Source organism: Heterodontus francisci, chromosome 24 (genome assembly GCF_036365525.1).
Source record: "Heterodontus francisci isolate sHetFra1 chromosome 24, sHetFra1.hap1, whole genome shotgun sequence".
NCBI classification, from domain to species: Eukaryota; Metazoa; Chordata; class Chondrichthyes; order Heterodontiformes; family Heterodontidae; genus Heterodontus; species Heterodontus francisci.
Window position 1 is genome coordinate 81,546,698 of NC_090394.1, and position 26,576 is coordinate 81,573,273.

The 26,576-nt window shown below is 43.7% G+C and overlaps 1 protein-coding gene across 2 annotated transcripts in view; it reads left to right on the top strand.

Moving 5' to 3' along the window:
- The window catches only part of LOC137383589 (netrin-3-like), an 856,663-nt gene extending 831,287 nt beyond the window's left edge, over nucleotides 1-25,376 (top strand). Inside the window, exon 8 of one of the 2 annotated variants that reach the window (XM_068056746.1) lies at nucleotides 18,588-18,675. Coding sequence is in view for 1 of the 2 variants with exons in the window: in XM_068056745.1 (XP_067912846.1) it covers nucleotides 18,588-18,919 (332 nt within the window). In the remaining variant the exon portion in view is untranslated. Of the gene's footprint in view, nucleotides 1-18,587 lie in introns of both variants that reach the window. The other variant, XM_068056745.1, reaches the window with a different exon arrangement.
- The last annotated feature ends 1,200 nt before the right edge of the window (nucleotides 25,377-26,576 follow it).

The following is a 26,576-nucleotide window of genomic DNA, read 5'->3' on the forward strand; positions in this document are numbered from 1 at the left end:
TGAGGATGAGGATAAGAGTAGTCCTCGGGTGAAGGTGCTAAATTGGGGGAAGGCTAATTATAACAATAATTAGGCAGGAACTGAAGAATTTAGATTGGGGCCGGCTGTTTGTGGGTAAATCAACATCTGACATGTGGGAGTTTTTCAAACGTCAGTTGATTAGAATCCAGGACCAGCATGTTCCTGTGAGGAAGAAGGATAGGTTTGGCAAGTTTCGGGAACCTTGGATAACACGGGATATTGTGAGCCTCGCCAAAAAGAAAAAGGAAGCATTCATAAGGGCTGGAAGGCTAGAAACAGACGCATCCCTTGAGGAATATAAAGACAGTAGGAAGGAACTTAAGCAAGGAGTCAGGAGGGCTAAAAGGGGTGATGAGAAGTCATTGGCAAACAGGATTAAGGAAAATCCCAAGGCTTTTTATACATATATAAAGAGCAAGAGGGTAACCAGGGGAAAGGGTTGGCCCACTCAAGGACAGAGAAGGGAATCGATGTGTGGAGCCAGAGGAAATGAGTGAGGTTCTAAATGGGTACTTTGTATCAGTATTCACCAAGGAGAAGGACTTGGTGGCTGATGAGCCTCGGAAAGGGAGTGTAGACAGTCTCAGTCATCTCATTATCAAAAAGGAGGAGGTGTTCCACAGGGATCAGTGCTGGGACCTTTGCTGTTTGTAGTATATATAAATGATTTGGAGGAAAATGTAGCTGGTCTGATTAGTAAGTTTGCGGACGACACAAAGGTTGGTGGAGTTGCGGATAATACAAAGAACAAATAACAAAGAAAATTACAGCACAGGAACAGGCCCTTCGGCCCTCCAAGCCTGCGCCAATCCAGATCCTCTATCTAAACATGTCGCCTATTTTCTAAGGGTCTGTATTTCTTTGCTTCATGCCCATTCATGTATCTGCCTAGATACATCTTAAAAGACGCTATCGTGCCCGCGTCTACCACCTCCGCTGGCAATGCATTCCAGGCACCCACCACCCTCTGTGTAAAGAACTTTCCACGCATATCCCCCCTAAACTTTTCCCCTCTCACTTTGAACTCGTGACCCCGAGTAATTGAATCCCCCACTCTGGGAAAAAGCTTCTTGCTATCCGCCCTGTCTATACCTCTCATGATTTTGTACACCTCAATCAGGTCCCCCCTCATCCTCCGTCTTTCTAATGAAAATAATCCTAATCTGCTCAACCTCTCTTCATAGCTAGCGCCCTCCATACCAGGCAACATCCTGGTGAACCTCCTCTGCACCCTCTCCAAAGCATCCACATCCTTTTGGTAATGTGGCGACCAGAACTGCACGCAGTATTCCAAATGTGGCCGAACCAAAGTCTGATACAACTGTAACATGACCTGCCAACTCTTGTACTCAATACCCCGTCCGATGAAGGAAATCATGCCGTATGCCTTCTTGACCACTCTATTGACCTGCGTTGCCACCTTCAGGGAACAATGGACCTGAACAGCCAAATCTCTCTGTACATCAATTTTCCCCAGGACTTTTCTATTTACTGTATAGTTCACTCTTGAATTGGATCTTCCAAAATGCATCACCTCGCATTTGCCCTGATTGAACTCCATCTGCCATTTCTCTGCCCAACTCTCCAGTCTATCTATATTCTGCTGTATTCTCTGACAGTCCCCTTCACCATCTGCTACTCCACCAATCTTAGTGTCGTCTGCAAACTTGCTAATCAGACCACCTATACTTTCCTCCAAATCATTTATGTATATCACAAACAACAGTGGTCCCAGCACGGATCCTTGTGGAACACCACTGGTCACACGTCTCCATTTTGAGAAACTCCCTTCCACTGCTACTCTCTGTCTCCTGTTGCCCAGCCAGTTCTTTATCCATCTAGCTAGTACACCTTGGACCCCATGCGCCTTCACTTTCTCCATCAGCCTACCATGGGGAACCTTATCAAACGCCTTACTGAAGTCCATGTATATGACATCTACAGCCCTTCCCTCATCAATCAACTTTGTCACTTCCTCAAAGAATTCTATTAAGTTGGTAAGACATGACCTTCCCTGCACAAAACCATGTTGCCTATCACTGATAAGCCCATTTTCTTCCAAATGGGAATAGATCCTATCCCTCAGTAACTTCTCCAGCAGCTTCCCTACCACTGACGTCAGGCTCACCGGTCTATAATTACCTGGATTATCCCTGCTACCCTTCTTAAACAAGGGGACAACATTAGCAATTCTCCAGTCCTCCGGGACCTCACCCGTGTTTAAGGATGCTGCAAAGATATCTGTTAAGGCCCCAGCTATTTCCTCTCTCGCTTCCTTCAGTAACCTGGGATAGATCCCATCCGGACCTGGGGACTTGTCCACCTTAATGCCTTTTAGAATACCCAACACTTCCTCCCTACTTATGCCGACTTGACCGAGAGTGATCAAACTCTGTTCCTAACCTCAACATCCTTCATGTCCCTCTCCTCGGTGAATACCGATGCAAAGTACTCGTTTAGAATCTCACCCATTTTCTCTGACTCCACGCATAACTTTCCTCCTTTGTCCTTGAGTGGGCCAATCCTTTCTCTAGTTACCCTCTTGCTCCTTATATATGAATAAAAGGCTTTGGGATTTTCCTTAACCCTGTTTGCGAAAGATATTTCATGACCCCTTTTAGCCCTCTTAATTCTTCGTTTCAGATTGGTCCTACATTCTTTCTACGTCTTTCTTCAGCCACCGAGACCTTATGTATGCTTCCTTTTTCCTCTTAGCTAGTCTCACAATTTCACCTGTCATCCATGGTTCCCTAATCTTGCCATTTCTATCCCTCATTTTCACAGGAACATGTCTCTTCTGCATGCTAATCAACCTCTCTTTAAAAGCCTCCCACATATCACATGTGGATTTACCTTCAAACAGCTGCTCCCAATCTACATTCCCCAGCTCCTGCCGAATTTTGGTATAGTTGACCTTCCCCAATTTAGCACTCTTCCGTAAAACTTACGGAATTGTGATCACTATTCCCAAAGTAGTCCCCTACTGAAACTTCAAACACCTGGCCCGGCTCATTCCCCAACACCAGGTCCAGTATGGCCCCTTCCCGAGTTGGACTATTTACATACTGCTCTAGAAAACCCTCCTGGATGCTCCTGACAAATTCTGTTCCATCTAGACCTCTAACACTAAGTGAATCCCAGTCAATGTTGGGAAAATTAAAATCTCCTATCACCACCACCCTGTTGCTCCTAAATCTTTCCATATTCTGTTTACACATTTGTACCTCTATCTCACGCTCGCTGTTGGGAGGCCTGTAGTACAGCCCCAATATTGTTACCGCACCCTTCCTATTTCTGAGTTCTGCCCATATTGCCTCACTGCTCGAGTCCTCCATGGTGCCCTCCTTCAGCACAGCTGTGATATCCTCTGACCAGTACTGCAACTCCTCCACCCCTTTTACCTCCCTCTCTATGCTGCCTGAAGCATCGAAATCCTGGGGTATTTAGTTGCCAATCATGCCCTTCCCTCAACCAAGTCTCAGTAATAGCAATAACATCATACCCCCAGGTACTAATCCAAGCCCTAAGTTCATCTGCCTTACCTACTACACTTCTTGCATTAAAACAAATGCACCTCAGACCACCAATCCCTTTGTGTTCATCATCTGCTCCCTGTCTACTCTTTCCCTTAGTCACACTGACTTCATTATCTTTTTCCTTACAGGCTTTAGTTACTACCTCCTTACTGTCCACTGACCTCCTCATTTGGATCCCATGCCCCTGCCACATTAGTTTAAACCCTCCCCAACAGCATTAGCAAAAGCACCCCCAAGGACATTGGTTCCAGTCCGGCCCAGGTGTAGACAATCCAATTTGTAATAGTCCCACCTCCCCCAGAACCGGTCCCAATGTCCCAAAAATCTGAACCCCTCCCTCCTGCACCATCTCTCAAGCCACGCATTCATCCTGACTATTCTTTCTTTTCTACTCTGACTATCACGTGGCACTGGTAGCAATCCTGAGATTACTACCTCTGAGGTCTTACTTTTTAACTTGGCTCCTAACTCCCTAAATTCTGCTTGTAGGACCTCATCCCGTTTTTTAGCTTTATCATTGGTGTCTATGTGCACAACGAAAACTGGCTGTTCATCCTCCCTTTTCAGAATGTTCTGCAGCCGATCTGAGACATCCCTGACCCGTGCACCTAGGAGGCAACATACCATTCGGGAGTCTCGTTTTCGACCACAGAACCGCCTATCTACTCCCCTTACAATCGAATCCCTGATGACTATAGCCCTTCCACTCTTTTTCCCGCCCTTCCGAAAAGCAGAGCCAGCCACGGTGCCATGAACCTTGCTACTGCTGCCTTCCCCTGGTGAGCCATCTCCCTCAACAGTATCCAAAACGGTATACCTGTTTTGGAGGGAGATGACCGCAGGGGACACCTGCACTGCCTTCCTGTTCCTTCTCTGCCTTTTGGTCACCTGTCTCCCTCAGCAATCCTAATCTGCGGTGTGACCAATTCGCTAAATGTGCTATCCACGACCTCCTCAGCATCGCGGATGCTCCAAAGTAAGTCCATCCGCAGCTCCAGAGCCGTCATGCGGTCTAACAAAAGCTGCAGCTGGACACACTTCCAGCACGAGAAAGAGTCAGGGACATCAGCCATGTCCCTGAGCTCCCACATTGAGCAGGAGGAGCATAACACAGGTCTGAGATCTCCTGCCATTTTTAATCTTAAGGTTAACTTCGTCTTAACTTAGATAAAAGAAAAAGGAACGAAAAGTTTTTACCAATCACACGAAAAAAAAAAAAAATAGAAAAAGCCTGACCTTATCTGCACACCACTGAGTCCTTTTTTAGGTTAGAGGAGGAGGGCGGGTGGGAGACACGACAGGTGTAGTGTCTCGGGTTCAGCCGCTGCCCAAATATATAGGACTTACTTACCCAGCTGCCACCTCGCTCTCCCTGTCGCCGCTGCAAAAAGAAAATATACTGTACGAAACAAAAAGAACTATACCCTAATTATACAGAGTGACGGTAAAGCCACACCTGGAGTACTATACTCTAATTATATAGAGTGACAGTAAAGCCACACCTGGAGTACTATACTCTAATTATACAGAGCGACAGTAAAGCCACACCTGGAGTACTATACTCTAATTATATAGAGTGACAGTAAAGCCACACCTGGAGTACTATACTCTAATTATACAGAGCGACAGTAAAGCCACACCTGGAGTACTATACTCTAATTATGCAGAGCGACAGTAAAGCCACACCTGGAGTACTATACTCTAATTATACAGAGCGATGGTAAAGCCACACCTGGAGTACTATACTCTAATTATACAGAGTGACAGTAAAGCCACACCTGGAGTACTATACTCTAATTATACAGAGCGACAGTAAAGCCACACCTGGAGTACTATACTCTAATTATACAGAGTGACGGTAAAGCCTCACCTGGAGTACTATACTCTAATTATACAGAGCGACGGTAAAGCCTCACCTGGAGTACTATACTCTAATTATACAGAGCGACAGTAAAGACACACCTGGAGTACTATACTCTAATTATACAGAGCGACAGTAAAGCCACACCTGGAGTACTATACTCTAATTATACAGAGCGACAGTAAAGCCACACCTGGAGTACTATATTCTAATTATACAGAGCGACAGTAAAGACACACCTGGAGTACTATACTCTAATTATACAGAGCGACAGTAAAGCCACACCTGGAGTACTATACTCTAATTATACAGAGCGACAGTAAAGCCACACCTGGAGTACTATACTCTAATTATACAGAGTGACAGTAAAGCCACACCTGGAGTACTATACTCTAATTATACAGAGCGACAGTAAAGCCACACCTGGAGTACTATACTCTAATTATACAGAGTGACAGTAAAGCCTCACCTGGAGTACTATACTCTAATTATGCAGAGCGACAGTAAAGCCTCACCTGGAGTACTATACTCTAATTATACAGAGTGACAGTAAAGCCACACCTGGAGTACTATACTCTAATTATGCAGAGTGACAGTAAAGCCACACCTGGAGTACTATACTCTAATTATACAGAGCGACGGTGAAGCCTCACCTGGAGTACTATACTCTAATTATACAGAGCGACAGTAAAGCCACACCTGGAGTACTATACTCTAATTGTACAGAGCGACGGCAAAGCCACACCTGGAGTACTATACTCTAATTATACAGAGCGACAGGAAAGCCACACCTGGAGTACTATACTCTAATTATACAGAGTGACGGTAAAGCCTCACTTGGAGTACTATACTCTAATTATAGAGAGCGATGGTAAAGCCACACCTGGAGTACTATACTCTAATTGTACAGAGCGACGGCAAAGCCACAGCTGGAGTACTATACTCTAATTATACAGAGCGACAGTAAAGCCTCACCTGGAGTACTATACTCTAATTATACAGAGCAACGGTAAAGCCACACCTGGAGTACTGTACTCTAATTATAGAGAGCGATGGTAAAGCCTCACCTGGAGTACTATACTCTAATTATACAGAGCGATGGTAAAGCCTCACCTGGAGTACGATACTCTAATTATACAGAGCGACGGTAAAGCCACACCTGGAGTACTATACTCTAATTATACAGAGTGACGGTAAAGCCTCACCTGGAGTACTATACTCTAATTATACAGAGCGATGGTAAAGCCACACCTGGAGTACTATACTCTAATTATACAGAGCGACGGTAAAGCCTCACCTGGAGTACTATACTCTAATTATACAGAGCAATGGTAAAGCCACACCTGGAGTACTATACTCTAATTATACAGAGCGATGATAAAGCCACACCTGGAGTACTATACTCTAATTATACAGAGCGATGGTAAAGCCACACCTGGAGTACTATACTCTAATTATACAGAGCGACGGTAAAGCCTCACCTGGAGTACTATACTCTAATTATACAGAGCGATGGTAAAGCCACACCTGGAGTACTATACTCTAATTATACAGTGTCACGGTAAAGCCACACCTGGAGTACTATACTCTAATTATACAGAGCGATGGTAAAGCCACACCTGGAGTACTAGACTCTAATTATACAGAGCGACGGTAAAGCCACATCTGGAGTACTATACTCTAATTATACAGAGTGACAGTAAAGCCACACCTGGAGTACTATACTCTAATTATACAGAGCGACAGTAAAGCCACACCTGGAGTACTATACTCTCATTATACAGAGCGGCAGTAAAGCCACACCTGGAGTACTATACTCTAATTATACAGAGCGACAGTAAAGCCACACCTGGAGTACTATACTCTCATTATACAGAGTGACGGTAAAGCCACACCTTGAGTACTATACTCTAATTATACAGAGCGACAGTAAAGCCACACCTGGAGTACTATACTCTAATTATACAGAGCGACGGTAAAGCCACACCTGGAGTACTATACTCTAATTATACAGAGTGACGGTAAAGCCACACCTGGCGTACTATACTGTAATTATACAGAGTGACGGTAAAGCCACACCTGGAGTACTATACTCTAATTATACGGAGCGACAGTAAAGCCTCACCTGGAGTACTATACTCTAATTATACAGAGTGACGGTAAAGCCACACCTGGAGTACTATACTCTAATTATACGGAGCGACAGTAAAGCCTCACCTGGAGTACTATACTCTAATTATACAGAGCGATGGTAAAGCCACACCTGGAGTACTATACTGTAATTATACAGAGTGACGGTAAAGCCACACCTGGAGTACAATACTCTCATTATACAGAGCGACGGTAAAGCCTCACCTGGAGTACTATACTCTAATTATACAGAGTGACGGTAAAGCCACACCTGGAGTACTATACTCTAATTATACAGAGCGACAGTAAAGCCTCACCTGGAGTACTATACTCTAATTATACAGAGTGACAGTAAAGCCTCACCTGGGGTACTATACTCTAATTATACATAGCGACGGTAAAGCCTCACCTGGAGTACTATACTCTAATTATACAGAGTGACGGTAAAGCCACACCTGGAGTACTATACTCTAATTATACAGAGCGACAGTAAAGCCTCACCTGGAGTACTATACTCTAATTATACAGAGCGACAGCAAAGCCTCACCTGGAGTACTATACTCTAATTATACAGAGCGGCAGTAAAGCCTCACCTGGAGTACTATACTCTAATTATACAGAGCTACGGTAAAGCCTCACCTGGAGTACTATACTCTAATTATACAGAGCGACGGTAAAGCCTCACCTGGAGTACTATACTCTAATTATACAGAGCGACAGCAAAGCCTCACCTGGAGTACTATACTCTAATTATACAGAGCGACAGTAAAGCCTCACCTGGAGTACTATACTCTAATTATACAGAGCGGCAGTAAAGCCTCACCTGGAGTACTATACTCTAATTATACAGAGCGGCAGTAAAGCCTCACCTGGAGTACTATACTCTAATTATACAGAGCGACAGCAAAGCCTCACCTGGAGTACTATACTCTAATTATACAGAGCGACAGTAAAGCCTCACCTGGAGTACTATACTCTAATTATACAGAGCTACGGTAAAGCCACACCTGGAGTACTATACTCTAATTATAGAGAGCGATGGTAAAGCCTCACCTGGAGTACTATACTCTAATTATAGAGAGCGATGGTAAAGCCTCACCTGGAGTACTATACTCAAATTATAGAGAGCAATGGTAAAGCCTCACTTGGAGTACTATACTCTAATTATAGAGAGCGATGGTAAAGCCACACCTGGAGTACTATACTCTAATTATACAGAGCGACAGTAAATCCTCACCTGGAGTACTATACTCTAATTATACTGAGCGATGGTAAAGCCACACCTGGAGTACTATACTCTAATTATACAGAGCGACAGTAAAGCCTCACCTGGAGTACTATACTCTAATTATACAGAGCTACGGTAAAGCCACACCTGGAGTACTATACTCTAATTATAGAGAGCGATGGTAAAGCCTCACCTGGAGTACTATACTCTAATTATAGAGAGCGATGGTAAAGCCTCACCTGGAGTACTATACTCAAATTATAGAGAGCAATGGTAAAGCCTCACTTGGAGTACTATACTCTAATTATAGAGAGCGATGGTAAAGCCACACCTGGAGTACTATACTCTAATTATACAGAGCGACAGTAAATCCTCACCTGGAGTACTATACTCTAATTATAGAGAGCGATGGTAAAGCCACACCTGGAGTACTATACTCTAATTATGCAGAGCGACAGTAAAGCCTCACCTGGAGTACTATACTCTAATTATACAGAGCGATGGTAAAGCCACACCTGGAGTACTATACTCTAATTATACAGAGCGACAGTAAATCCTCACCTGGAGTACTATACTCTAATTATAGAGAGTGATGGTAAAGCCACACCTGGAGTACTATACTGTAATTATACAGAGTGACGGTAAAGCCACACCTGGAGTACTGTACTCTAATTATACAGCGCGACGGTAAAGCCTCACCTGGTGTACTATACTCTAATTATACAGAGCGACGGTAAAGCCACATCTGGAGTACTATACTCTAATTATACAGAGCAACAGTAAAGCCTCACCTGGAGTACTATACTCTAATTATACAGAGCGATGGTAAAGCCACACCTGGAGTACTATACTCTAATTATAGAGAGCGATGGTAAAGCCACACCTGGAGTACTATACTGTAATTATACAGAGTGACGGTAAAGCCACACCTGGAGTACTGTACTCTAATTATACAGAGCGACGGTAAAGCCACACCTGGTGTACTATACTCTAATTATACAGAGCGACGGTAAAGCCACATCTGGAGTACTATACTCTAATTATACAGAGCAACAGTAAAGCCTCACCTGGAGTACTATACTCTAATTATACAGAGCGATGGTAAAGCCACACCTGGAGTACTATACTCTAATTATAGAGAGCGACGGTAAAGCCACATCTGGAGTACTGTACTCTAATTCTACAGAGCAACAGTAAAGCCACATCTGGAGTACTATACTCTAATTATGCAGAGCGACGGTAAAGCCATCAATGGAAGGTTGAATTGAACTAAAAGATCAGCAATGATTGTGTTGAATGGTGGTGTAGGCCTGAAGTGTCAAATGGACTCCTCCAGCTTCTATTTCTTTTGCTCTTATGTTCACTACCCTTGAAGTATGGTATCCAGTTCTGAATTCCACATTATAAAAAGGATATTGCTGGTCATAAGAAGATGGAAGTCCATGAAATTAAGGGGAAAGTGCAGGTATAGATACAGAATTGGCTTAATGTCAGGAAGCAAAGGATGATGTTCGATGGGTGTTTTCCAGACAGTAATGTGCTTTGCAGTGCTGTTCCCCAAGTGTCAGTTTCAGCTTCATTACTCTTTTCAATTTTTATAAATGATCTCGACTTGGGTGTCGGGAGCAGCATTCTAAAGTTTGCAGATGATACAAAACCTGGCAACATAGTAAATAGTGATGAGGATCGTTGTAGACTTCAGGTGACAGACAGGAGTGAAATGAACAGGAGCCTGGCAGCTGGAGCTCAATGTGGAGAAGTGTGAAATGATGCACTTTGGGACAATTAATATAGAAAGACAGTGTATTCTAAATGACAGGATTTTGAAAAGTGTAGCTGATCTGGGAGGCACCGGTGTCCATGTGCACAAATCCTTCAAGGTGCCAGGTCAAGTTGATAATGTGGTTAAAATGTATTTGTGTCACTTGGGTTTATAAATCAAGCAATAGATTATAAAAGCAAAGAGATTATGCTAGCACTTTATAAATTACTGGTTCGTCCTCAGCTGAAGTGTTGTGGACAATCCTGGGCTCCACACTTCAGGAAAGATGTAAAGGCTTTACAAATGGTAAACATAGAAACATAGAAAATAGGAGCAGGAGTAGGCCATTCGGCCCTTCGAGCCTGCTCCACCATTCATTATGATCATGGCTGATCATCCCACTCACTAACCTGTTCCCGCTTTCCCCCCATATCCTTTGATCCCTTTAGACTCAAGAGCTATATTTAACTGCTTCTTGGAAACATACAATGTTTTGGCCTCAACTGCTTTCTGTGGTAGTGAATTCCACAGGTTCACCACTCTCTGGGTGAAGAAATTTCTCCTCATCTCAGTCCTGAAAGGTTTACCCCGTATCCTTAGACTATGACCCCTGGTTCTGGACTCCCCCACCATCGGGAACATCCTTCCTGCATCTACCCTGTCAAGTCCTGTTAGAATTTTATAGGTTTCTATGAGATCCCCCCTCACTCTTCTGAACTCCAGCGAATATAATCCTAACCGACTCAATCTCTCCTCATACGTCAGTCCCGCCATCTCAGGAGTCAGTCTGGTAAATCTTCGCTGCACTCCCTCTATAGCAAAAACATCCTTCCTCAGATAAGGAGACCAAAACTGGTACAGAAGATGTTTACTGGGAAGGTACCAGGGATGAGGGACTTCAGTTATGAGAGGTTGGAAAAGTTAGAACTGTTCTCCTTGAAACAGAGGTGATTAAGAGGTAACCTGATAGAGGCTTTCAAGATGACTAGTGGCTTTGATAGACCAGATGGAGAAAAACTATTCACTCTGGTGAGTGGGTCAATAACCAAAGGTCATACATAGATTTAAAGTTATTGAAAAAGATCTCAAGGGGTAATGAGGAAAAATATGTTTACAGTTGTTGGGATTTGGAAATCTCAGCTGGAAAACGTGGTGGAAGCTGATTCCATTAATAATCTGAAAAGGAAGTTGGACAGGTATTTGAGTATGAGGAATCTACAGGGTTATGGACAAAATACCAGGGTGTGGGACCAAGGATGATCACTTTTTCAAAGAACCAGCACAGGCCAGTCACGATGGACTGAATGTCCTATTTCTGTGCTATTTGTTTCTATGATTCAGAACTGAGAGGTTATAACTATCAGGAATGACTGAACGGGCTAGGTCTCTTTTCTCTAGAAAAGAGAAGGCTGAGGGGTGACCTGAAGGTGGTCTTTAAGATAATGAAAGGGTTTGATAGGGTAGACATAGAGAAAATGTTTTGGCTTATGGGGGAGACCAGAACCAGAGGTTATTAATGTAAGATAGTCACTAAAAATCCAATAGGGAATTCAGGAGAAACTTCAGTACTCAGACAGTGGTGAGTGTGTGGAACTCACTACACAGGGACTGGCTGAGGTGAATAGTGTGGATGATTTAAGGCAAGGTTAGATAAGTACATGAGAGAGAAAGGAATAGAAGGATATGTTGACAGGCTTATATTAAAAGGGGTAGGAGGAGGCTCATGTGGAGCATGAATACCAGAATGGAGTGGTTAGCAAAATAACCTGTTTCTGTGCTAGACACCCGGTGTAACTCAAAGACTATCATTTACTACAAAGATGGGATATCGATAAGACTCTGTGATTACATAGAACCATAGAGAAATTATGGCACAGAAAAAGGCCATTCAGCCTGTCGTGTCCGTTCCGGCCAAAAAAACTAGCCTCCCAATCTACTCCCACCTTCCAGCACCTGGTCCATAGCCTTGCAGGTTACAGCACTTCAGGTGCAAGTCCAGGTACCTTTTAAAAGAATTGAGGGTTTCTGCCTCCACCATCATTCCTGGGAGTGAATTCCAGACACCCACCACCCTCTGGGTGAAAATGTTTTTCCTCATGACCCCTCTAATCCTTCTACCAATCACCTTAAATCTGTGCCCCCTGGTAATTGACCTCTCCACTAGGGGAAACATGTCCTTCCTGTCTACTCTATCTAGGCCCCTCATAATTTTGTACACCTCAATTAAGTCACCCCTCAGCCTCCTCTGTTCTAAGGAAAACAACCCTAGCCTATTTAATCTTTCCTCATAGCTGCAACGTTTGAGCCCTGGCAACATTCTTGTAAATCTCCTCTGTACTCTCTCCAGAGCAATTATGTTCTTTCTGTAATGTGATGACCAGAAATACTCAATGTATGCAATACTCTGACTGTGGCCTAACCAGTTTTTTTATACAGTTCCAGCATTACATCCCTGCTTTTGTATTCTATACCTCGGCCAATAATGGAAAACATTCCATATGCCTTCTTCACCACTTTATCTACCTGTCCTGTCACCTTCAGGGACCTGTGGACACGCACTCCAAGGTGCAATCACTTCTTCTACCCCTCTCAATATCCTCCCATTTATTGTGTATTCCCTCACTTTATTTGCCCTCCCTAACTGCATTACCTCACACTTATCTGGATTGAATTCCATTTGCCACTTTTCTGCCCACTCAACCAAACCATTGATATCATTCTGGAGTCTACAGCTATCCTCTTCACTATCAACTACACGGCCAATTTTTGTGTCATCAGCAAATTTCCCAATCATGCCTCCCACATTTAAGTCCAAATCATTAATATATACCACAAACAGCAAGGGACCCAACACTGAGCCCTGTGGAACACCACTGGAAACAGCTTTTCATTCACAAAAACATCTGTCAACTACTACCCTTTGTTTCCTGTCCCTGAGCCAATTCTGGATCCAACCTGCCACATTCCCCTGTATCCCATGGGCTTTCATTTTACTGACCAGTCTGCCATGTGGGACCTTGTCAAATGCCATCAGAATAGATTCTAATAATTTACACACCACCGAGGTCAGACTGACCGGCCTATAATTATTTGGCCTATCCCTCGCCCCCTTTTTTACACAATGGTACAATGTTCGCTGACCTCCAATTGTCTGGCACCTCTCCTGTATTGAGTGGGGATTTGAAAATGATTCTCAGCACATCCGCAATTTCCTCCCTGGCTTCCTTTAACAACCTGGGATGCAATCCATCCAGCCCTGGCGATTTATCCACTTTCAAGGATGTCAGACCCTCTAGTACTTCCTCTCTCATTATTCTTGTATCTAATATTTCACACTCCTGCTCTTTTACTACAATGTCTACATCAACCCTCTCTGAAGACAGAGACAAAAAACTGATTAATAACCCTGCCCACATCTTCTACATCCACACATAAGTTCTCTTGTACATCTCTGATAGGGCCTACCCTTTCCTTAGTTATCCTCTTGCTCTTAATGTACTGATAAAACATCTTCAGCGTTTCCTTGATTTTACCTGCCAATATTTTTTCATGTCTTCTCTTTGCTTTCCTAATTTCCTTTTTTACTTCACCCCTGCACTTTCTATACTCCTCTAGGCTTTCTAAAGTATTAAGTTTTTTGTGATCGTCATAAGCTTTCTTTTTCTGCTTTAACTTACCCTGTAAGCTTCTAGATAACCAGAGGGCTCTAGATTTGGCCGTACCACCCTTTATCTTTGTGGGGACATGTCTGCACTGTGCCTGTAGTATCTCGCTTTTGAATGTCTCCCACTGATTTGCCACTGATTTTCCTTCAAGTAGCTGTATCCAGTCCACTTTCGCCAGATCGCCTCTCAGTTTCGTAAAATTTGCCTTCCCCAATTTAAAACTTTTTATCCTGTTTTATCTTTGTCCTTTTCCATGATTATGCTAAAACTTACTGTATTATGATCACTATCTCCAAAATGATCACCGACTGTTACTTCATCCACTTGCCCAGCTTCATTACTGAAGACTAAATCTAGAATTGTGCCCCCTCTCATTGGGCTTGTTACGTGCTGGCTAAAAATGCTCTCTTGAACGCAGTTCAAGAATTTTGTCCCCTCTGTGCCCTCCACACTGGTTGTATCCCAGTTGATATTGGAATAGGTGAAATCCCTTCATCTACTACAATACCCTTGTCTACTCTGCCCATTACCTCTTCAAAGAATTCTACCAGGTTAGTTAAGCATGATTTAGCTTTTGGAATCTAGGCTTTTATTTATTATATTTTCTGTCTCCAGATACTCTCCCATCACTTCTTTTAGTATAGATTCCAGTGTCTTTCCTATCACTGAGGTTAAACTGACCGATCTATAGTTCCCAGTTTTTGTTTGATCTCCCTTTCTGTTTATAGGAAGAACATTAACTGTTTGGTAGTTCTCCAGCTCTACCTCCTCTTATAGAACATAGAACATTACAGCGCAGTACAGGCCCTTCGGCCCTCGATGTTGCACCGACCTGTGAAACCATCTGACCTACACTATTCCATTTTCATCCATATGTCTATCCAATGACCACTTAAATGCCCTTAAAGTTGGCGAGTCTGCTACTGTTGCAGGCAGGGTGTTCCACGCCCCTACTACTCTGAGTAAAGAAACTACCTCTGACATCTGTCCTATATCTATCACCCCTCAACTTAAAGCTATGTCCCCTCGTGTTTGCCATCATCATCCGAGGAAAAAGACTCTCACTATCCACCCTATCTAACCCTCTGATTATCTTATATGTCTCTATTAAGTCACCTCTCCTCCTCCTTCTCTCTAACGAAAACAACCTCAAGTCCCTCAGCCTTTCCTCGTAAGACCTTCCCTCCATACCAGGCAACATCCTAGTAAATCTCCTCTGCACCCTTTCCAAAGCTTCCACATCCTTCCTATAATGCGGTGACCAGAACTGCACGCAATACTCCAGGTGCAGCCGCACCAGAGTTTTGTACAGCTGCAGCATGACCTCGTGGCTCCGAAACTCGATCCCCCTACTAATAAAAGCTAACACACCATATGGCTTCTTAACAGCCCTATTAACCTGGGTGGCAACTTTCAGGGATTTATGTACCTGGACACCAAGATCTCTCTGCTCATCTACACTACCAAGAATCTTCCCATTAGCCCAGTACTCTGCATTCCTGTTACTCCTTCCAAAGTGAATCACCTCACACTTTTCCGCATTAAACTCAATTTGCCATCTCTCAGCCCAGCTCTGCAGCCTATCTATGTCCCTCTGTACCCTACAACATCCTTTGGCACTATCCACAACTCCACCGACCTTCGTGTCATCCGCAAATTTACTAACCCACCCTTCTACACCCTCTTCCAGGTCATTTATAAAAATGACAAACAGCAGTGGCCCTAAAACAGATCCTTGCGGTACACCACTAGTAACTAAACTCCAGGATGAACATTTGCCATCAACCACCACCCTCTGTCTTCTTTCAGCTAGCCAATTTCTGATCCAAAGCACTAAATCACCTTCAATCCCACACTTCCGTATTTTCTGCAATAGCCTACCATGGGGAACCTTATCAAATGCCTTACTGAAATCCATATACACCACATCCACGGCTTTACCCTCATCCACCTGTTTGGTCACCTTCTCAAAAAACTCAATAAGGTTTGTGAGGCACGACCTACCCTTCACAAAACCGTGCTGACTATCTCTAATGAACTTATTCTTTTCAAGATGATTATAAATCCTATCTCTTATAACCTTTTCCAACATTTTACCCACAACCGAAGTAAGGCTCACAGGTCTATAATTACCAGGCTGTCTCTACTCCCCTTCTTGAACAAGGGGACAACATTTGCTATCCTCCAGTCTTCCGGCACTATTCCTGTCGAAAATGACGACATAAAGATCAAGGACAAAGGCTCTGCAATCTCCTCCCTGGCTTCCCAGAGAATCCTAGGATAAATCCCATCTGGCCCAGGGGACTTATCTATTTTCACACTTTCCAAAATTGCTAACACCTCCTCCTTGTGAACCTCAATCCCATCTAGCCTAGTAGTCTGTATCTCAGTATTCTCCTCGACAACATTTTCTTTCTCTACTGTAAATACTGACGAAAAATATTCATTTAACGCTTCCCCTATCTCCTCTGGTTCCACACACAACTTCCCACTACTATCCTTGATTGGCCCTAATCTAACTCTAGTCATTCTTTTATTCCTGATATACCTATAGAAAGCCTTAGGGTTTTCCTTGATCCTATCCGCCAATGACTTCTCGTGTCCTCTCCTTGCTCTTCTTAGCTCTCCCTTTAAATCCTTCCCGGCTAGCTTGTAACTCTCAAGCGCCCTAACTGAGCCTTCACGTCTCATCCTAACATAAGCCTTCTTCTTCCTCTTGACAAGCGCTTCAACTTCTTTAGTAAACCACGGCTCCCTCGCTCGACAACTTCCTCCCTGCCTGACAGGTACATACTTATCAAGGACACGCAGTAGCTGCTCCCTGAATAAGCTCCACATTTCGATTGTGCCCATCCCCTGCAGTTTCCTTCCCCATCCTACGCATCCTAAATCTTGCCTAATCGCATCATAATTTCCTTTCCCCCAGCTATAATTCTTGCCCTGCAGTATATCCCTGTCCCTGCCCATCTTCTGTGGAACTTTTATATTTAAACTAGTGCCTCTGTTATCTCCTCCCTAGTTTCCTTGGGCTGGATTTTAAGGAACCCACGACGTTGGGATCTGAGGTGGGGGGGCCTGAAGATGGCCCCAAATGAGGCCCGCCAAGGACCTCGACTCCAGCAGGGCCTGGCCCTTTCCTCCTGGCACCAAGGCAGCCTCCCCACCACTCAGCAACGGGAGCACAATCAGCATATGCAAATGAATAAAATTATCACATTTACATGTACTTCCCCTTAATCTTGATGTCCCGCCATGATCCTTGGCAGGCGGCTGGCACTCCCATTCCATCGGATGCCTGTCCAGGGAAATGAGGCGCAGCACTTGTGGGGAGGGGGAAGGAGGTATGTTTATCAGTGCGGGTGGTGGACGATTGGGTCAAATTAATGTCATGGGTGTAGGGGATGATGGGAAGGGTTGTAGTTTAAAGTTTGTGCAGTTTGTGGGGGGAGAAGGTCTGATGGTAAAGGTAAGTGTTTTGAGGGGGAAAGGGCAAATAATTAATTTAATTGTTATTGTTCGGAGGGGGCAAAAGAAATGTATTTATTTAATTTCATTAAATGTCTCTTTAAATATTTAAATTAGCTGGTAGGGTTAACAGCCCTTTAAAAATTGTGTTAATGTCTTCACACAGGCAGCTGACGCCATTGCCAGGGACAGACAGCCCGGCCCCCCCCCCCCCCCATGTGATCGGGGTGCGGGGGAGGCTAGCCCACCCCGGCTAGTTAAATGAGCTGCTGTGGGTACACGTACCATCTGGACTTAGGGTCTTATGCTCTTTTAGTTTTGCTAGTTCCTGACTTATTTTTCCCTTTCTATCCCAACTTTATTAATATTCTTTATAATCTCATCCTTTAGTGAAATGTCTGTTTGGTAATAACTGATTCAAAGTATTTATTCAATACTTTTGCCATTTACCTGTGAACTTACTTGCTCATACTTTTGTGACCGTTCTCTAATCAGTATCCTATGCCAAAGTGATGGGCTAGTAATCAGAGTCTGTGATTCCCCGCAGTGATAGGATATATTTCCTTATCCCTGGTTTAGGAGAGTTGTCACACCAGCTGAGATGAAAGCGGGGGCCTAGTGTTGTGCTATGTTCTTTTTACCAACTGGCTATGCAGCAGCTGCAGATGAGCTCAAGATGTAATAAGATAGCTTTCTACAGATGGTGCCAGTTAGTTTAAAAATAGAAAATTAATGAGGATTTTGAAAGAATTCTTACTTATTTCTAAAGATCTTTTTTTTTTAATCAGGAAACAATCCCAAAATTTTTCTGAAGTGTTTTTCTAACACTGGTGGAGATGTTAATGATCGTCAGATGCCTTGAAACTCTTGAGTGTTTCTGAACTGAAAGCAGACTAACTTCTCTGTTATCCTTTTACAGCGGTTCAGGTTAATGTTCTAGATATGGAAACAGTGAGTGAATGGGCAAAGTTCACTGTGAATATCGTGTCAGTCTATAGAAGCAGAGATGAGAAGATTAAACGAGCGGACCAATTCCTGTGGATTAATATGAAAGACTTGGCATGCAAGTGCCCAAAAATTCAAATGACCAAAAAGTACCTAGTGATGGGGAACACTGACAGCATATCTGAGAGGCTTGGAGGTCTGGTGGCTGATAAAAACAGCCTTGTCATTCAGTGGCGGGATGTGTGGACAAGAAGACTTCGGAAATTCCAACGCAAAGAGAAAAAAGGGAAATGTGGAAAAGCCTGATCGACTCCTTCAGAAAAAACTCTGTGAAGCAATGGGCCACAATGTAAATACACTTTGGGTTCAAAATATTTACCTTTCAGAACAGGCTGAAGGGCGTCAGACTGTAAGGAGGGGGCTGCAGGCAGAAAACGACATGATATTCAGCATAACACAATACACAAGCCATTGGCTGAATATACTTTTCAGATTGCTCAATCCTTTTCTAAATGTGATCATGAGTCCTTTCTATGAGGTGAAGGTCAGGCTGCTACAGAAGCTTTGTTGTCTGATTGCAGAGCTCGAGTAGATCTGACAGAAGACCACACTCACCATGGCCTTCCCACTGATAGGCTGGCTATCCTCATTGAAGTCCACCATACCTCTTTTTTTTTTGTTGCCTGTTATGATGAACATGAGACACGATGTGCTGGGCCTGACAGCTGTGCTGAACACAGAGTGTAAATATGGACAGCTTCCAGGACTTTTCTAAGCAGACAAAGCATTTGGCATGCAGCAAGTTATCTGTTAACATTTTGTATTTTGAACTGTGATTTGAAAATATCCAATTTCAATTAGATTTTACAAAGCACGTCAGCATTGTCAAACTTTCTGTCTGTCATTCAACCGTAATGAAACATTTCCTTTTTAGTATTCTCTTGACCACGCTGTCAGAGAAGCTGTAATCGTAGTGCTCCAATATACCATACCCTCCGATATACTCTACTCATCCTCCAATATACCCTCCCTCCGCACACAATATACCACACCCTCTGATATACCCTCCGATACTCCCTCCTCACCCTCTGATGCACCGTACCCTCTGATGCACCGCTCCCTCTGATACACTGCACCCTTACCTCGGTAGAAACACTCACACCTCTGACTGAAAGGTTGCTGGTTCCAGTCCTCTTCAGAGACAAATCTAGGCTGTCACCCCAGTACCGAGACCCCGTCCGCCCTCTCAGATGGATGTAAAAGTTCCCATGGCAGCATTCGCAGAAGAGCCAGTGTGCTGGCCAACATTTATTGTTCAACTGACATTGCTAAAACAGATTATCGGATCATTATCCTATTGCTGTCTGTGGGAGCTTGGAATGTGCAAACTGATTGCCATGTTTTCCTGTTACTGTACCCATCAGTAACTATACTTCAAAATAAGAATTACTCAGTTGGTTGTAAAGCGCCTTGGGATGTACTCAGGTGGTAAAAGGTGTTACATAAATGCAGTTTGTTCCTTACTAATCCTCCAATATTCCAACTCCTACAATTTCACATACTTCTAAACATCACATTCTCTAATACCCTATTCTTCGATACCCCAGGCTCCAATATGCCATTTCCTCATCCTTCCATATGTTCTGTCGACATCATCCAATGTATCACATCCTTAGGAACCCTGTCACTGGTTTTAATACCTACCCTGTCCGTCACCAGCTATGGCTGTAGAATCTGCCATCTACACAATGCACCATAGTAACTCAGCAAGATTACTGTGACCTATATCACCATGAAGGACAAGAGGAGCAAAATTGTGGATACTTTATCACCCAAGCTTTCCCACTCCCAAATCTCACCTCACCCTGACTTGGGCATATATTGCCGTTGATTCATAGGCTGGGATATTAACAGGGGTGGGTTACATAGGTAGGGGGTGGCGGAGTTCTGCGTTTTCCACATATTCATAGAATCATAGAATGGCTACAGCACAGGAGGAGGCTATTCAGCCCGTTGTGTCCATGTTGGCTCTCTGCAAGAGCAACGCATCTAGTCCCACTTACCCGCCTTTTCCCCATAGCCCTGCAAATCTTTTCTGTTCAGATTCAGATAATTATCCAATTCTCTTTTGAAAGCCTCGATTGAATCTGCCTTCACCACACACTCAGACAGTGAATTCCAGATCCTAAACACTCACTGAACCTGCCTCCACCGCACTCTCAGACAGTGCATTCCAGATCCTAAACACTCACTGAACCTGTTTCCACCACACTCTCAGACAGTGCATTCCAGATCCTAAACACTCACTGAACCTGCCTCCACCACACTCTCAGACAGTGCATTCCAGATCCTAAACACTCACTGAACCTGTTTCCACCACACTCTCAGACAGTGCATTCCAGATCCTAAACGCTCACTGAACCTGCCTCCACCACACTCTCAGACAGTGCATTCCAGATCCTAAACGCTCACTGAACCTGCCTCCACCACACTCTCAGACAGTGCATTCCAGATCCTAAACGCTCACTGAACCTGCCTTCACCATACTCTCAGACAGTGCATTCCAGATCCTAAACGCTCACTGAACCTGCCTTCACGATACTCTCAGACAGTGCATTCCAGATCCTAAACGCTCACTGAACCTGCCTTCACCATACTCTCAGACAGTGCATTCCAGATCCTAAACGCTCACTGAACCTGCCTTCACCATACTCTCAGACAGTGCAGTCCAGATCCTAAACGCTCACTGAACCTGCCTCCACCACACTCTCAGACAGTGCATTCCAGATCCTAAATGCTCACTGAACCTGCCTTCACCATACTCTCAGACAGTGCAGTCCAGATCCTAAACGCTCACTGAACCTGCCTCCACCACACTCTCAGACAGTGCATTCCAGATCCTAAACACTCACTGAACCTGCCTTCACCATACTCTCAGACAGTGCATTCCAGATCCTAAACACTCACTGAACCTGCCTCCACCACACTCTCAGACAGTGCATTCCAGATCCTAAACACTCACTGAACCTGCCTTCACCACACTCTCAGACAGTGCATTCCAGATCCTAAACACTCACTGAACCTGCCTCCACCACACTCTCAGACAGTGCATTCCAGATCCTAAACACTCACTGAACCTGCCTCCACCACACTCTCAGACAATGCATTCCAGATCCTAACCACTCGCTGCTTAAAAAATGATTTTCCTCATGTTGCCTTTGCATCTTTTGCCAATCACCTTAAATCGGTGTCCTCTGCTTCTGGATCCTTCCGCCAATGGGAACAGTTTCTCCCTATCTATTCTGTCTTGACCCCTCATGATTTTGAACATCTCTATTAAATCTCCTCTCAATCTTCTCTTCTCCATGGAGAACAGACCTAGATTCTCGTAACTGAAGTTCCTCATTCCTGGAACCATTCTTGTGAATCTTTTCTGCACCCTCTCTAACGCCTTAACATCCTTCCGAAATTGTGGTGCCCAGTACTGAAGACAATACTCCAAGTGAGGCTGAACCAGTGTTTTATACAGAGTTATCATACCTTCGTTGTTTTTGTATTCTATCCCCCTACTTATAAAGCCCAGGATTCTGTATGCTTTATTAACCACTTCTCAACCTGCCCTGTCACCTTCAATGATTTGTGCACAAATATCCCCAAGTCCCTCTGCTCTTGCACCCCCTTTAGAATTGTAGTCTTTATTTTATATTGCCTCTCCTTGATCTTCCCACCAAAATGTATCACTTCACTGCATTAAATTTCATCTGCCACTTGTCTGCCCATTCCACCAACCTGTCTATGTCCTCTTGAAGTTTATCACTATCCTTCCCACAGTTCCAAGTTTTGTGTCATTCACAAATTTTGAAATTGTGTCCTGTACACCCATGTCTAAGTCATTAATATATTTCAAGAAAAGCAGGGCTCCTAACACTGACCCATGGGGAACCCCACTCTATATCTTCCTCCAGTCTGAAAGACACCATTCACCACTACACTCTGTTTCCTGTCATTCAGCCAATTTCATATCCATGCTGCTTCTGTCCCTGTTATTCCATGGGCTTTAACTTTGCTGACAAGCCTGTTATGTGGCACTTTATCAAACGCCTTTTGGAAATCCACGTACACCACATCAAACGCATTGTCTTCATCAACCCTCTCTGTTACCTGATCAAAAAAAAATCAAGCACATTAATTAAACACAATTTTCCCTTTACAAATCTGTGCTGGCTTTCTTAATTAGTCTATGTTTGTCCAAGTGACTGTTAATTTTGTCCCAGATTATCATGTCTAAAAGTTTTACCACCACTGAGGTTAAACTGACTGGTCTGTAGTTGTTGGGATTATCCTTACACTCTTTTTTGAACAAGGGTGTAACATTTGCAATTCTCCAGTCCTCTGGCACCACCCCTGTATATAAGGAGAATTGGAAGATTAAGGCTGTTAGACCTCAATGAGACCATTAATGTTAACATACGAGATTTGAACCCCAGACCAATTTAAAGAATTACATGACAAGATTTCACGTTTTGAGACTTTAATTGTAACAATTAAACTAAAAGAAATCCCCATTAACTAAATAATACTTTGTAAGTAGCTGATACCCCAAATTACAGAGAAAGGTATTCTCTTTACTTATTAAAACACTTGAAAACCTCATACCACACTTATGCTCTCCAGAGTTCTCTTTGATGGTGAAATCTATATGGTTAAAAGTCCCAAATTCCTCCCATTTGCAATGGGTTGAATCTCCCAAACCTTTCTCAAAACCAGTGTCCTCATCGCTCGTTTCTCCAAGCACTTTCGACCTGGATGTCCGTAAATAAGGCGATTCCTGGTGATCTTGTTGGTCTTTTTTTCCGGCAAACTTCAACTTTCAAAACAGGTTCAAGTCTTCGCAGCCTTTCACTGTCTCAGTATTCCCTGACAGCAGGTGTTCCCCTTTTCTCTTGAGGCTGCAACCGTTGGTTGTCTTCTTCATAGCCTGCTCTGAGGCTGCAACCGCTGGTCTCCTTTCTGACAGCCTGTCTGCCTTCAGAAAATATGTTAAAGTTATCTGGAATCAAAAGCCAATAGCCAATTGTCCTTTTCCAATATGCAAAGTCCACAAGCCTGGCTTCAGCAGAGCCACCCGGAAATTTCATTGTTTCCAGCTGTTAGAATCACTGGCTCCTTGCTTATGATCTGAAAGTCTGGGAGGGTGAAACCCATTGTTCTTCAGGTGTTATTACCCTGCAGTCTCTGCTTTTCAAAAAAATCTTTGATCTTGGATCTTTATTGTCCTGGTATCCAAGATTCCTGTCTTGTCTTTAAGCAGAGTTGATGTGAGGTCATATGACTTCTTTGACTCAAACTTAAACTTTTAAAAGTCACAGTTTTTAAAACATAATCATGTTACAAAGTCCAGTGTTCATAAAAATGGCTAGTGCCTCCACAATTTCCACCCTTCTCTCAGCATCCTGAGAAGCCTCCCACCTGGTCCTGGTAACTTATCAACTTTAAGTACAGCCAGCCTTTCTAATACCTCCTCTTGATAAATTTTTAGCCCATCCAGTATCTCAACTACCTCCTCTTTCACCCTGACTTGGGCAGCACCTTCTTCCTTGATAAAGACAGATGCAAAGTGCTCATTTAATACCTCAGCAATGCCTCTGCCTTCAGGTGTAAATCCCCTTTAGGTCCCTAATTGGCCCCACTCTTCCTTTCACCACATTTTTACTATGTGATGGAATTTTAACCAGAGTTTTCCACATGGAAATCCGCCTGACTGACAGGATTGGCTTCTAATTGACAGGGAACACTTTGGAAAAGGCTGCAGGATCAGGTAGGTCCAATCCATGACCCAGGAGTGGGGATGACCCAATCACTGATCCCAGGGGTCTTTGGCTGCTCCAGCTCCTCCTGGCCACAAGCAGTGCTGTTATAGGTGCTGGGTGATGAAAATAGAAAAAGATGTGGCCTTTTAGGAGATTCCAAAGTGCTTCACAGCAAATGAAATACTTTCAAAGTGCAGTGTTTGTTGTAGTGTTAGAAATGCAGCTGCCAGTTTGCACACTAGATCCAACAAACAACAATGAAATAAATAACCAGATAAATTGTTCCAGGTGTTGAGTGAGTTATAAATATTGGACAGGACACCAATATATACCAATATTCCCTGCTCTTCTTTGAAAAATGACATGGGATCTTTGATGCCTACCTGAGAGAACAGACAAGATCTCAGTTTAACATCTCACGCAAAGGATAACACCTGCAACAATGCTGTGTACCCTCAGTACTGCAATGGAATGTCAACCTAGAATTATGTGCTCAAGTCCTGGTGTGTTACTTAAACCCACAACCTTTTGATTCAAAGGCAAGAGGGCTATCAACTGAGCCACAGATGGCATCAGGCAGGGGCGGTGTAACCCGCTCAGCAGATTTTCCGACTCCTGCTTCTGTGCAAGAAATCTCAGAATTACCCCAACACCTCTCCAATGCTGAGAGGTTGCATCACAGGGAGGATTCAGTATACATCTGGTACATTCAGTGCTTTTACAGAGAATAAATGCCAAGTTCTCATTGTGTGCCCCACTGTTACATCCTAGCATTTTTAAAATTTGTTTGTGGGATGTGGGCATCACTGGCAAGGCCAGCATTTATTGCCCATTCCTAATTGCCCTTGAGAAGGTGGTGGTGAACGTGCAAAATGTTGCCTCGGAACATAGTTAATCACATGTTAAAGATCAATCACATCACTAAGATATTAATGTTGTACCAATTTTACTCATAAAGGAAAACAAATTCTGGAATAACTAACTGAAACTGGTTGTGTTCTGAGTTACTTAGCAAGGATAATCCAGGAAATTATAGGCCGGTGAGCCTCACGTCAGTGGTAGGGAAATTATTAGAGAGGATTCTTCGGGACAGGATTTACTCCCATTTGGAAACAAATGGACTTATTAGCGAGAGGCAGCATGGTTTTGTGAAGGGGAGGTCGTGTCTCACTAATTTAATTGAGTTTTTTGAGGAAGTGACGAAGATGATTGATGAAGGAAGGGCAGTGGATGTTATCTATATGGACTTCAGTAAAGCCTTTGACAAGGTCGCTCATGGCAGACTGGTACAAAAGGTGAAGTCACATGGGATCAGAGGTGAGCTGGCAAGATGGAAACAGAACTGGCTCAGTCATCGAAGACAGAGGGTAGCAGTGGAAGGGTGCTTTTCTGAATGGAGGGATGTGACTAGTGGTGTTCCGCAGGGATCAGTGCTGGGACCTTTGCTGTTTGTAGTATATATAAATGATTTGGAGGAAAATGTAGCTGGTCTGATTAGTATGTTTGCGGACGACACAAAGGTTGGTGGAGTTGCGGATAGTGATGAGGATTGTCAGAGGATACAGCAGGATATAGATCGGTTGGAGACTTGGGCGGAGAAATGGCAAATGGAGTTTAATCCGGACAAATGTGAGGTAATGCATTTTGGAAGGTCTAATGCAGGTGGGAAGTATACAGTAAATGGCAGAACCCTTCGGAGTATTGACAGGCAGAGAGATCTGGGTGGACAGGTCCACAGGTCACTGAAAGTGGCAACGCAGGTGGATAAGGTAGTCAAGAAGGCATACGGCATGCTTGCCTTCATTGGTCGGGAGATAGAGTATAAAAATAGGCAGGTCATGCTGCAGCTGTACAGAACTTTAGTTAGGCCACACTTAGAATATTGCGTGCAATTCTGATCGCCACACTACTAGAAGGATGTGGAGGCTTCGGAGAGGGTACAGAAGAGGTTTACCAGGATATTGCCTGATCTGGAGGGTATTAGCCATGAGGAGAGGTTGGATAAACTCGGATTGTTTTCACTGGAACGACGGAGGTGGAGAGGCGACATGATAAAGGTTTACAAAGTTATGAGTGGCATGGACAGAGTGGATAGTCAGAAGCTTTTTCCCAGGGTGGAAGAGTCAGTTACTAGGGGACATAAGTTTAAGGTG